At 38.4% G+C, this 14,515-nt stretch overlaps 1 protein-coding gene across 1 annotated transcript in view; it reads right to left on the bottom strand.

Annotated features, from left to right (window-relative positions):
* Positions 1-14,114, bottom strand: part of LOC107720914 (noelin-like) — a 35,144-nt gene extending 21,030 nt beyond the window's left edge. The window contains exon 1 of the mRNA XM_016528744.1: positions 13,652-14,114. Within this exon, the coding sequence (XP_016384230.1) occupies positions 13,652-13,717 (66 nt within the window). The 5' untranslated portion in view covers positions 13,718-14,114. The remainder of the gene's footprint in view (positions 1-13,651) is intronic.
* Between the last annotated feature and the right edge of the window lie 401 nt (positions 14,115-14,515).

The following is a 14,515-nucleotide window of genomic DNA, read 5'->3' as shown; positions in this document are numbered from 1 at the left end:
CGTAACGGCGAGCATCGCTGCCCGTGAGCGCCTCGTGCATCACCATCATCCGCATCATCTCCTCTGACGGTCCCGGTTCGGACAGTCTCACGGTGCTCATCTTGATTGCCAGTGATTGAATGGAGTCCGGTGTTGTTAAAGTGATCAAAACTGAGCGGTTGTGACCCTCGTCTCCGCGCGCTGCTCTCTTCTGGTGTCTTTTCCGTTATCCGTGCCTTTTTAGTGTGCGTTCACGCCCTTATTGGTCCGCCTTCCCCACGCAAGTGAATTACTCGGGATGGATTACAACTGCACACACCGACTGCTCTCCGTGGATGAGAAAGGAGGCGGCGCCACGCGTTCCAATATAAGGGAACGCGTGAACGCGTCAAGCGCCCCTCTGCTCACGAGACGCGCCACCGGGGATTTTGCACTTGGCGACGGATCGCGTTAATGGCCCCATATTGTCATAGCCACGCACCCTGGACGGTTGTAAACCGACCATCCCAATGTCACGCCCGAGTCCGGGTCAATGCGAGTGAATAACGATCCAGCCCAACGATCACATTTCTCCCGCGGGCCCTTTCTTACTGTTGCTCTATTGTAATCATTTTTAAATGTCACCACTGTGCAAATTATAAAAACACTTTGAGGGGCGTCAAATTTTCGGTTAGTAATTTTCGCGGCAAATTCTCCCGAGGTTCTTTTCGCGCAACCAGTTTTCTTTTTGGCGCCAAACAGGTAACCGTCTATGAAGACGTTTTAAACTAAACATTTAAGCTTTTTTGTGATTACAATTTTAATATGTGAATCTATAATAAGGTTAAAAGGCCAGTTTTATAGTTTTTCTTTTTGTTCTATTCTGAATGAAAAAGCAAGCAGCTTACTGTTGCTATGGATACCGCTTCAGGCGAACGCGACTTGGTGTTTTCTGACTTGTAATGCCACTTGTTGTTACTGAAACGTTGTTTGACTTTAAATACACACAGCTAAAGGGTTATTTTAACAAGCACCCTGTCATAAGTCACTTTTATCAGTGCTTTTTTTCGAGAAATAGTACCATTAAAGGACTCACAAGATGTGTCAAGAGGACATATTACTCATATAAGCGCCTGTGAAATAAATGGAAACATAAGTGGCATATTTGCTTGGAATCTCTTTATTGCAACCTTAAACATATGTAAATATCTGATATGCACATGTGTAGATGGATTATATATAAGAGGGTCCCGGAAAGGACCCGCCCTGCATGCATCCTACACATTCAGTGCCGTAAGTGCATTAATTCAGTTAGCATCAGAATGACTCGAGCGCCCCCGTGTTGTGATCGGCGGTACTGTGATGCAATTACACCTGACCACTATCTGGCACTATGACAGAATGAGTAGTGCAGTCTCATGCATCACTTGTTTAACACCTATTACTCACAGACCTAGACAATTCAGTGAGTAGTCGTGACACAGTAAGAGGTGAAAAACACGTCATAGTTAGATGTGCATGAATCGTGATACCAAAAATAACCATATTATATAAATAAACTGAGGAAACCGGGACTATGTCACACTTCTTCCCAGTGAATATTTCTCAGGGTAGGTTTTAAAAAAGACGATTTTTGCGTAAGTTCAGGCTACATAAAAGTTTTTAATAATTATACTGTTATTGCCCAGGGAAAAATAGATACAGTTCGGCTTGTACGTTTAACTTTGTCCCCTGCACTCCGGCATTTTGTCACACTACATGGGGTAAGTTGTCACAGTGGGAACCTGCTTTTTAAAACTGATTTGAGAATAATCGTGATACCAAAAATAACCATATTATATAAATAAACTGAGGAAACCGGGACTATGTCACACTTCTTCCCAGTGAATATTTCTCAGGGTAGGTTTTAAAAAAGACGATTTTTGCGTAAGTTCAGGCTACATAAAAGTTTTTAATAATTATACTGTTATTGCCCAGGGAAAAATAGATACAGTTCGGCTTGTACGTTTAACTTTGTCCCCTGCACTCCGGCATTTTGTCACACTACATGGGGTAAGTTGTCACAGTGGGAACCTGCTTTTTAAAACTGATTTGAGAATATTTTGAGTTTGAAATGAACAGGGAAATCAAGTAAAAAAAAAAAATAAATAAAATATATATATATATATATATAACGTATGTGACAATATTCCCCAAAATTGAATGTAGCAAGTGTGTGTTCCCCCCTTAAAGTAGAAGCTGAATTTAAAGAACAGAACCCTATAAATTAATCAGATTATAAATCCAAAATAAACTGCTATTTTGGGGAAAAAAACATGAATATGTCAAAGGTACGGCACTTTACGTAGACTGACCTTTGAGTGAGAGAGAAACAGGCTGAGAGATATTCGGGGAGTGTCAGGCATCCAGTTGTGTCTCTGTCAGCATATCCAACCTCACTTTAATAAAACATCACACAGAAAACATCTAAAACACTGAATCTAGGGCAGATATTCTTTCCGGGCCTGTCACTGTCTATTACATACAAACCCATGCACACTTTCTGGTTTGCTTGTGGATCCACAATGATCCGATCTTTCTGTTCTGGCCTTAAACGACTAGTTCTGCCACCATTTACTCATCCTCGTGTCCTTAAACCTGTATAATTTTCATGTATGGTTTCCCGTAGAACACAAAAATAGTTATTTATAATGGAATGTCCAAGGTGTTCTTTTCCTTACAGTGCAAGTGAATGGTGACCACAGCTGTCAGTCAAGTTTGAAATGTTAAGACTGAAATTTCAGGCTGCTCCTCTCACAAAGCTATGGTGTGACTTGAAATTTAATGCACAACTTGAAGTAACTACTTTTTTAAAGGAATAGTTCACCCAAAATAAGAATTTGCTCTCAGGGCAAGATGTAGATACGTTTGTTTCTTCATTAGCACAGATATGGAGATCTTTAGCATTACATCACTTTCTCACTGGAGTGTTGTGGATTATTGTGATGTTTTTGTCAGCTGTTTGGACTCTCATTCAGACGGTAACCTTTCACTGCAGAGGATCCACTGGTGAGCAAGTGATGCAATGCTACATTTCTCCTAATTTATTGAAGAAACAAACTCATTTACATCGTGGATTGCCTGAGGGTGAGTACCTTTTCAGCAAATTCTCATTTGTGATATATTCCTTTAATGTGTTTTCCCTAATTTTTACAGTTCAACTTTCATTGTATGACAGTGAGCAGCTCAGTCATTCTGCTAAACGTCTCCTTTGGTGCTCCATGGAAGAAATCAGAGGTTGGACCAACATGAGGGTGAGTAAATTATTAATTTTCATTTTTAGGTAAACTGTTCCTATAAAATATCTTTTGAACATGTCATCCCTATAAGGAACATGGTTACCATCCTGCACTATGGCTGCATTTTCGTGAGAGGAGATGGAGAGAGACATAAAAGAGAGACGGAGTGAATGAAAGATAGAGCCATAGAAATAAGGTTACTTCAGCACAAATCACTCTGGGCTTGAATTTGTTTGGCCTTGAGATCCCTCAGTGTGTGTGCCAATGAACAATGCAACTTGAATCACATTGGCTTGTTTTTATTTCAGAGATTAACGTGTAACATATCAGCGCACATGGTAGGACTGTTTTGCATGAAAATAGTGCAGCACAGACTTTTAGAACGCTCTCAATGTTGGGCTGACCTTGTGTCACGGCCTCGGACTTGTAACCGGCAAATTGACACTTATCAACAAATTACTGCCCTTGGGAGGTTGTTTTTCATTTTTGATGTAACATTTGGTCTCGTTAGTTCTCTCTAAACTCTCTGAACTTGACCGTGTTAATTAAATACTTCTTTCAAACCCAGATTTCTTTCTGGCTTTTGATAAAAGCTGACAATTTTTTTATTAAAAAGCTGTGCTAAATAATACTTTTCAATAAAGCAGTTTTTGGCTAATGAATCAAACAATCAAACTCAATGCCAAACGTCTATGCTGATTAATTTATGCAAAACCTATTTCTCTATACACATTAACACTAGAATAAAAATGAAAACAGAGTTTTCTATGAGTTGTTTCATGGAGTTAAGACAACAAATTGAAAATTAAGCTTGGATTGTGCAAATTAAGCTGCAAACTGATCAACTAATCAACATACAACCTCAGCCAATGAGGTTAAAGCTAAATCTTAAAGGGATTGTTAAACATTGTCATCATGTACTCAGCCTCATGTTATTATTATTATGTGTCATTTTTGAAGCTTGACAGCATCTGCTAACATTTAGTTTCATTGGAAATGAGCAGCATGAACATTCTGCTAAACATCTACTTTTGTGTTCAACAGAAGAAAGTCAGTAATATGGGGTTGGAGAGACATGAAGTTAAATACATATATTTTTTTTTAATTTTCATCAGTGAACAGCTTCTTTAATCTATGGAAGTCTGTTTCCGGCACTGAATAAAAAATGTGATTTGCGAATTTTTTCTGACTTATTTACTCAGAACTGTGAGTTTACATCTCGCTATTTTGACTCTATAACACACAATTGCGAGTTATAAAGTCAGAATTATTGGACATAAACTTGCAATTGTAAGAAAATAATCTTTTATTCTCATTATTGGGCTTTATAACTAAAAAAAAAAAAGTCGCAAATCTGACTTTATTTCTCGCAGCTGCGAGTTTATATCCCACAATTCTTACTTTATAACAAAATATTCCCGCAATTCTGTTTATAATTTGCAATTGCAAGTTAATATCCTGCAATTCTTACTATATAAATCGCAATTGTGAGTTCTATATCATAATTCTGAGAAAAAGTCAGAATAGCAAGTTTATATCATGCAATTCAGAGAAAAAGTCAGAATTGTGAGTTTATCTCACAATTCTGACATTATAACATGCATTTGCAACTTTATATCCTACAATTCTGACTTTATAACTCACAAATGTGAGTTTATATCTCACAATTCTGAGAAAAAGTCAGAAGTGCATGTTTATATCATGCAATTTTGAGAAAAAAAAGTCAGAATTGTGAAATGTAAACTTGCAATTGTGAGTTATAAAGTCCAATACTGAGAAAAAATTATTTTATTCTTACAATTGTGAGTTTATAACTCGCATGTTATGGAGTCGGAATTGCGACATATAAACTCACAATTTTTTTTTTTTTGGTACTCACCCTGTTATTTTTTTTTGTCATTTTTGAAGCTTGACAGCATCCGTTGACATTCAGTTTCTGCTTTTGTGTCCAACAAACGAGGGCGAGTATATAATTTTTCTTTAATTCTGTACAAACACATGGATTAGTTTTACAAAAGCGCTGATGTGTTTGGTCAGGTGCATATTGCTATTAATTCTAAAACAAGATATGCAGTAAACGTCTGATATGAATGTTTTATAGCTGCGTTCTCTAAGGCAACAGCGATCAATTTTACTTTCATCAACGTGAGAGCAGCAAAACCGTAATCTTGAGCTGGGATTCCCTTTAACACTGTTCTTTCTGCTTTTTATCATCTTTTAATAATTCATGTGTAGGCTGTGCGATTTCTGCAGCCCCCAGCAAAACGATAATATCCTGGAGATCAGGAGTGCTGGATGACGATTGGTTCAGAATGTACCAGCAGAAACCATTTGAGCTGTTGGACAAAAGGAGACTGTGGCAGCAGTAACTCATCTGTAATGGTCTGTAAAGCCTTCAGCTTGAGGCTGAGTGTAAAAAAACAGTCCAATGCGATATGAGTGATTTATCAATCGGTCTGTGCTGGAGACCTCCCCAATGGTTCTGCAGTGTGGAGAGGAAGAGGAGGAAGTAAAGTCCATGTTTTTAGAAGTTTTCTTCTGCAGAACTTCAAATGGTCTGCCTCGTGGTGCCCGTGGTACTGCAGAGGTGTTTGGAACGGAGCCCTGCTGTTTGAACACTTACTCTTCCCTACCCCTGCGCCTTCCTCCTCTGCCTCTCCAAGCAGTCTGTTCTTCCTGCTGTTTTCAGTGGTAGTTTACAGAATATCTGTCAGCAGCTGAAATACGACTGCTTCAAAACATAGCGATTTATTTTGTGATTTAGAAAAATTTTGTTTTATATCTTGGTAAAGGGAAGGAGAGCGATGTGTGTTTGTGTGTGTGAACAGATGGTAGATTTTTACATTTCCTCGAAGAAAATTAGTGGTGCTTGGCTGTGCAAATTTCACAGGCAAGTTTTAAGGGTGTTTTGGGTGGTTGCCAGGGTGGTATAATGGTACTAAACTGTACTTTAGTACCAAGCCAGTTGCTATGCAGTTGCTAGGGTGTTCTGAGTATTTGCCATGGCCGTTGCTATGACTCTAAAGCATATTTATTGATGTTAGGGTGTTTTGTTGGTTGTTGGTATTTGGTTGCTAGGGTGTTCTGGGTGGTTGCTATGCTACTAAAGTGTGCTTTAGTACTATGTCAATTGCTATACAATTATTAGTGTGTTCTGAGTTCTTGGCAGGGCCATTGATATGATTCTAAAATGTACTTAGTGATTGTTAATCTGTTGCTAGGGTTGTCCGTATGTTGGGATTTGGTTGCAAGGGTGTTCTGAGGGGTTGCCAGGGTGTTGCTGTGCTACTAAAGTGTGTTTAGTGATTTTATGTTGCTTTGCAGTTGCTAGGGTGGTTTGAAAATGTGTTTGTGTGTTGCAATTTGGTTGATAGGGTGTTCTGGGTGGTTGCCAGGGTGTTGCTATGCTACTAAAGTCTGCTTAGTAATTTAGTTGTTTTGCAGTTGCTAGGGTGGTTTGAAAATTTGTTTGTGTGTTGCAGTTGGATTGCTAGGGTGTTTTGGGTGGTTGCCAGGGAGTCGCTATGCTATTCAAGTGTACTTTTGTACTAAGTAGGTTGCTGTACAGTTGCTAAGATGTTCTTCTAAGTGGTTGCCAGGGCTGTTGATATGATTCTAAAGCGTACTTTGTGATGTTTGTGTTGCTCTGGTGCTTTGAATAGTTGTTTGTGTTTTGGTATTTGTTTGCTAGGGTGTTCGTGGTGGTTGCCAGGGCATTGCTATGCTGCTAAAATGTTTTTAGTGATTGTGTGTTGCTTTGCAGTTGCTAAGGTGTTTTGAATAGTTGTTTGTGTGTTGCAATTTGATTGCCAGGGTGTTTTGGGTGGTTCCCAGAGTGTTGCTATGCTCCTAAAGTATACTTAGTGAATGATAGTATTGCTGTTAAGAGTGTAATTTGTTAGTATTTGGTTGCTAAGTGTACTTTAGTTATTGTTAATGTTTTGCTATGCAGTTTCTAGGGTGTTCTGAATGGTTGTTAGTATATTGCCTTTTGGCTGCTTTGTTGTTTAGGCTGTTTAGTGATGTATTAGATGTATTGATGCTTGCTAATATTTATTTTTAATATATGGTTGTTAATATTTTCTCACTCGCTCAGGTTTCTGGGTGGTTTTAAGGTAGTTTCTTAGTGGCCAAGATTAAAACAGCCTGTCCTAAAGTCTCTATAATATCCTGGTCACTGGTTATCATATTTCTGATTGTTAAAAGGTAACAACACCTTTTCGAATCATTCACTGTCCTTAACACAGAAGGGACAGTCAATGTGTCTCTGTATCCTCCTGCTGTCTGTCTCTTTCTTTACAAAACAATAAACACACACACTTGCCCTTTCACAGTTCAGATGCTACAAAATTATATGATGGACAACACAAGTATAAAGATTGAGTGCATGCTGATGATAGATCTGTCTTGTTATCGATCGGAGATTTCAAAAAAACGTGTGTGCATGTGATTTATGGGTTGTTAGAGAGAAACAATGAGTGTCACTGCTGGTGAAATGGCATCATATAAACAACAGCTTGTGTTTCCTTTTAAACGCACACACACACTTTCCTTTTATCTCCCTTTCATACTCAAAACCAGACAAAATCGATTAAAGGCAGAGCCATTACTAATATGATAATTCTTCTCATCCCCAGGCTAGATTATTCTCTTCTGTGAGAGCGTAGAAATGACCTTTATCTCCATGAAGGTGATAAGACCTTAGAAGATGTGTATCTGTACCGTGGTAATCAAGAACTAATCTCATTCATTCTATAGCTGGCGGAGAAGGAGACATTATCCTCTCTCTCTCTCTCTTTCTCTCTCTGCCTCTCGTTAATAGAAGTTTGAATGGATTCTACATTTGGACTTGGGCTACATACTGAAATACGATTAGGACATTAACGCAAATTGAAAAGACAGCATAAGCACCGATGGGAACAGAAGCATCATGCCAACTGAAACTAAACGTGCACTTGCCCTGTCAGAATTATTAGCTAAGTGTTATACAGCTTTATATAATGTATATATAATTTATTTTAATGAAGATTCTTTTAAATAAATTCCAATTAAACTATTTTCAAAAATATATTTTTTTAAACTTTTTTTAATTATATATTAAAATTATGTATATATATATATATATTAGATGAATACTAAAAGTATTACTAAATTACTAAAAGTTAAAAAAAACAGAGGTACACCTGTTGCACATCATTTACTTTTGTCATTCTGAAAAGTACATTCTGTCATTATGGCTTCATGTCACAAGACCATTTTCAATACAGAAAAATTCATGATGATCCCTGGCTGTCAAGTTTAGTTGTGATTTTGTGTGGTTTAGAGACTATGAAATCATCTGACGATTGTAGTTTGCTTTCCTGTATTAGCTTTTTCCATTGAAAACAGGACATTTGGGCGGGACATATCTAACATACAAATAAAGAGCTACTCATTTATTAGAAATGAGGACAATTCTTTGGTCTTATGTCTCCTAGGACTTTAAGTGGTGCATGATGCTCCAAGCTAGGAAGATCTGATGCTCATCTCTATCTTGCATATGTCTGAAAGTTCCTGTCAAACAAACTCAAATCAGTGGTGCTTTGCATGATCACACAGTGAAGGGTCATCTTGTGTAATCTGACCTACTCAATGCTTTAATACAGTAGTTTTAGATCTATTAGGCCCTCTAGAAAAACTGCTGGGTGGATCAATTTGAATCCAATCGATGGTTGGCGCATAACTTGAACAGGGGAAATATTTTGTTCCAGCTTGCATTCTGACCTAAATAATGTTACTGATTTTCAAATGAGATCAGTTTAGACCTCATTCTGTCAAACCGTTTCAGGTTGGAAACTAGTTGATAATGGGTGGGTGAAATGATGGAGGTGTTTAGCAAATCTGTATTATGAGATCCATCAGCTGTTCTGTGGGTGGTGTTATGGACTTTTTTTTCTTAGTGGTGTTCAGTGAGTGGTGTTTCCATTAAGGAGATGTTTTGTGGGTTGTGTTTAGTAGGTGTACTTCTTGAGCTTTTGAGTTTTGGTTCAGCTGCTGTAAGCAGTTTTAAGCAGTGCTTTGTGTGTGTTTAGGGGTGTTCTGTGATGAGTATTTACATTTTAGGAGATGTTTTAGGAGATGTGTGTGGATGGTGTTCAGTAAGTCGTGTTTTATGAACCATGGTCCATGTATTTGTTGGCGTTTAGGGTAAGGAGTGTTGTTTTTTTGTAGGTGGTGTTAGGATGTGGTCTGTACACTCTTTAAAATAAAGGTTTTTAATTGTTTTTTCTTCTCAACTTGATAAGAAAAAACACTTGATACACTCTTAAAAATAACAATTCCAAAAGCGTGTTTTTGCAGTGATACCATAGAAAACCCCCCAAAGAACTTTTCAGTGATCAGTTCTTAAAAGAACCATTTTGTTCTTAGTGTGAGGAGCGTTTTAAAAATCTAGAGAAGATTTTTCCACTGTTATGAACCCATTGTGGAATGTAAAGGTTCCATGGATGTTTAAAGGGGTCATAGGATGCCCATTTTCCACAAGTTGATATGATTCTTTAGGGTCTTAATGAAAAGTCTGTAACATAGTTTGGTTACAATTTCTCATTGGTAGTGTAAAAAACACCTTTTTTAACCTGTCAAAAACAGCTTTTTTCAGTTCAAGCCATTTTTGTAGCATTTTCCTTTAAATGTTAATGAGCTATGCTGACCCCGCCCCTCTCTTCCGAGCTGCTCTCAGAGAGACTGTTTACTTTAGCCACATTCATCGTGAAACTTGCTAATTAGCACATTATTAGGAAAGGCGATTTGCAAAGATTCATTACAAAACATTATACTCACTTCTTCTGTAGGTGAAGCTGGATCATGAATGATCCGTGCGAACATAGACGCATTTATGTAGATCGGGGCGCATTCCCTTTCAGAAACAATGTAATCCACTGCGAGTTCAGCGGCTCAGATGTCGGGAGTAAATGACGACTGCTATGTTCATTATTACATCCAACAACAGAACACCTCAATCGCTTAGGAGTCATTCTTGTCTACATCTGCTCCAGCGGTGAAACAATGGCGGACAGATGACAGCTCACTCAGGGCGGGTCTAAGGTAAGACACCAGTCCAGTCTGTGCTGAAACGCTACTGTCAATCAAACTATCGTGGGAGGGGCCTGTCTGTGTGACGTCACACAGACAGACATCTGAGATCAGCTCGATTTGAGAAAGGGGAAAACATTTAACTAGATAAAAAAAAACACTGGGTGGATTTTTATCATTATAGAGTGGTTGTGTACACACACTGCCAACACACATTTCAGTTCAAACAACTTGTAAAAGTGCATGTAGCATCCTATGACCCCTTTAAGGTTCTTCATGGAACCATCATTGCCAATAAAGGACCTTTATTTTTATGTGTAGTTTTCTTAAGTTCTTATCTTTCACTCTTTAAAAAAATGTTCCAAATGGGTTTTCTTTTTGTCATGATGCCATAGAACCATTTTTGGTTCCTCAAAGAACCTTTCAGTAATCAGTTCTTAAAATACATTTTTTTTTTCTTGGTGTGAAGGACATTTTAATGATCTAAAGAAACTTTTTTTGCAATGGAAATAAAGTCAATAAAGTTAATCAATGCCAAAAAATCAATGCCAATAAAGAACCTTTTTTTTCAGACCGATGAGCTTTGTAAAAATCGACGCGTTTCAGAAAGGCGGGGCATAGAGGAGAAAAAATAATGTACAGTATGTGGAAAATAATGTTTTTTTTTACCTTAAACCGCATAAACACATTTCATTACACCAAGTACACCAAATAATGTTCTTTTTAGCAACATCATATGACCCCTTTAAGAAGAACCATTTTGATTCCCCAAAGGATCTTTCAGTGAACAGTTCCGTTGTCAGAAACATTTTCTTAGAATTGATGAAGGTTCTTCAAGGAACCATAGATGCCAATAAAGAACCTTTATTTTTAAGAGTGTTCTTTGGAAGATATTGAAGTCACATCATACATATTCAAGATAAGTGCTTTGGTTCATGATCCATTAAAGCACCACTACACATTAAAGCAACACTACACAACTGGTTTTCTAAAGAGCTAGAGGATAAAAAGCTCTTTGAGGAACTCAAGAAGACTCTCCTTAGTTTGACATTAATCCATAAAACTCATAGGTTTCTAAACATAGCCTTTATTTTTAAGAGTGTTGAATCCAGTAATAAAGCATGTAGCCCATGCTCAGAACAGAAAATGGGCCCTGTGACTCATCTCAGCTCCTCCTAAACACACAAATTGAAAGCCAACTCAATTTCCACAGCACAATTATAAAACAATGACAATTTCCTGAGTTTGAAACTAGATCACTGCATTTGTGAGAGACGAGCATATGACTTTGTCCCGACATGAATTTGCTCACACCTGTGCTCCTAAGGTACTTCATGTGTTTAATTTAACACTGACAGCAGCCAAATTGAATCCCAGAATGCTGTTTTGCTGTTTTTGTCCTTGTGTATTAATGGGAGAGTTATGATTATTGGATATGAAATGATTGTATATGACATGTGTTTCATATAATACTTAAATACATTTGATGTGTTTGTATATATGTTACGAGGTCTTCTTCTCAAACTTGGCTAAAGCTGAGGAAAATGCCAAATTGTCACCGATTCAATGGGCCCTAAATCTCAGAGATGAGAAGATGAACAGAGCCACGTGGCGGTAATTGATGGGTTTGGCAGAGTCATTTTGAGATTTACTTGTGCGCACATGCCGAGTAAGCATGCTGCCCCGCTGCGAGCCTAATGCAACATTTACACAGGCTGTACGGTTCACATGCTCATCCTTTCCGATCAATATGAAAATACATGCTACAGTGAGATGCTGGTTAAAGTAATAACTGAAGCATAAAGAGCCCTGTTTGCACATGTAGGAGCCAAGAACACTGCGCACTGGGTAATGTTAGTAAGAGCGGCCAAATGCTCTTCAATTCTCTAGTACAAAGCTCTAGTTTCTTTTTGTAACACTTTACCATATTAGTGTCCGTTTCACCAGGGATGTACACCTTTGGGGGAGGTACCATATTTAATATGACATGAATGAAAGTAAGGGACACTTACAGGTTTTATTGTTTTGGCATGTTTAATTATCACAGCCCCTGAGCCTCATTTCAGTTTTGCATTGGCTGAACAATTAAAATTAAGTTTAACCCATTAAACACTATACATCTACAACATATTTTCATTCATGCATAATTAAATATGGCATATGACAACAAGGTATATAGAAACCATTATGACAGGTGGTGACTTGTCAGCCCCAATTTGAGAAATTTCTATATTCTTTCCCTCTCTTTTTGCGAAATAATCATAATTAGGCCCTAATGTGCACTTTTTTCGAATTACTCTCTTTCAAGTAATTAGTAGTGCTAATAATAGCAATATGCAATTACAGCTCTACAAAATGTGAAGTGCATTAATATTACTTGGCACTTCTCAAGTTCTGTTTGGGGTCTCCCAAAGCCTTCAATAGCTCAAAAACATACTTATATCAGCTTGATACTCATCGACTTGTGCTAGTTATATATGTGAGCTTGTTATAACACACTTAAAACATAGTTTAGGTCTCAGAAACATGAATATGTGCAATGAAATGCAACATAAAATACACTTCTGCTAGATTTGTTTTGTGTTTTTTGGCAAATGTATATTTGCAATGCTCCAAACAGAAGCATTTGGTCACATTTCTGAAAAGTGCATGTCGTCTTTAGGATAATATCTGCTGGATGGGGGTTGATTCCATTAGAAGAACATATAAAAAGCTTAGGTTACACTTTATTTTAAGGTGTTACAGTGTAATTATACATTTAAGTACCGAGTAATATTAATTAACTACATGTACTTACTATATGGTTAGGATTAGTGTTTGGCTTAGGGTTACTTGCATGTAATTATGCATAATTTGTTGTTATTATAATAGCAAGTACATGTAACATGTAACAAGGACAGCTTAAAATAAAGTGTTACCAAATCTTATTTTCACTAGGCTATTGTTATTTTTACGCTTACAGAATTGGAGTCCTTGGGACCCCAAACAAAGAATGCAAAGTCAGACTAAACAGTAGCCTACATGAGGGTTGAATACACCGTAGCATAAATGTTTGCTTTAATACATGAGGTGTAAATATGTAAATAACGCGCTTTTCGTGCAATTTGGTCGTGCGTTGATTGTTTCTCCTGTTTGCTGTGAGCTGTCATTGAGAATAAACGTGGACTCTTCATATCTCTGGGCTTGTAATCCCATTCGTTAATCTCTTCTGCCTATTAATTCGGCTAATTCACCGCAGTCGGATCTGTGTTAGATGTGTGTGTGTGTGTGTGTGTGAGAGAGAGAGAGAGAGAGAGAGAGAGAGAGAGTGTGTGTGTGGGAGGTAAAGATGGCGATAGACCTACTTGCGTGAGTTCCGTGCCCATCAGCACCAGCACGATGAGACTCAAGAGCTTGTTCACGCGCTGCATCTCGCGCCTCCGCTCGCTCGGTCTCGCTCTCGCATGCAGATCCGGTCCGGTGCCTCGTTAAGACCCGCTCTTCGGTGCTCTCTCCTCGCTCCTCTGTCCCCGGACTCTCGCTGTCTCTCTTTCTCTCTCTCTCTCTTCTCAGCAACGGAATGACAGAGAAACAGCACTCAGTCTCGCGCAGCCGTCTCTGGGCATCTCGTGCGCGGAGCGTCGTCTCTCTGCCTTCCTGCGACTCCCGTTCCCGTTAGATGAGCGGTTTCGGAGGTCTAGCGTCACGTAGGGAGGTCTGGTTAGCCCCAAACTTTGTGTGTATCTGGTTGTGTGAGGCAGAGAGACTGGGGAGCGCGAGCGCCAGCTGTCCTAGGTACTGAAACCGGATGTGACATACGGCGCGCGTGGGAAATTTAGCGGGGAGGAGCGAGAGGAGGAAGAGCGGGACTGAGCTAATTGGTCGAACCTTGCGCGGCGTCAAAACAGTCTTAATACACTTGTAAGGACATTTTATCTGCAAACGGCGTTTAAAACGAAGGATACAACGTATTTCAAACGAAATCAGATGGTATATTTTCTAAAGAAAATCGGGTAATTCTTGTATCACGGTTTCCACAAAAATGTGACCCTGGACCACAAAACCAGTCATAAGGGTCATTTTAATAAGGGTCATGAGAAAACCGCCTTTAAAGTTGTCTCAAAAGTTTGGTATATTTACGGTAGGAAATTTACAAAATATCTTCATGGAACATGATCTTTACTTAATATCCTAATGATTAAGGCATAAAAGAAAAAATAGATAATTTT

Source organism: Sinocyclocheilus rhinocerous, unplaced genomic scaffold (assembly GCF_001515625.1).
Source record: "Sinocyclocheilus rhinocerous isolate Xijiao unplaced genomic scaffold, SAMN03320098_v1.1 scaffold751, whole genome shotgun sequence".
Classification (NCBI taxonomy): domain Eukaryota; kingdom Metazoa; phylum Chordata; class Actinopteri; order Cypriniformes; family Cyprinidae; genus Sinocyclocheilus; species Sinocyclocheilus rhinocerous.
Note: the sequence above shows the minus strand (reverse complement) of the source record. Positions and strands in the feature narration are given on the sequence as shown.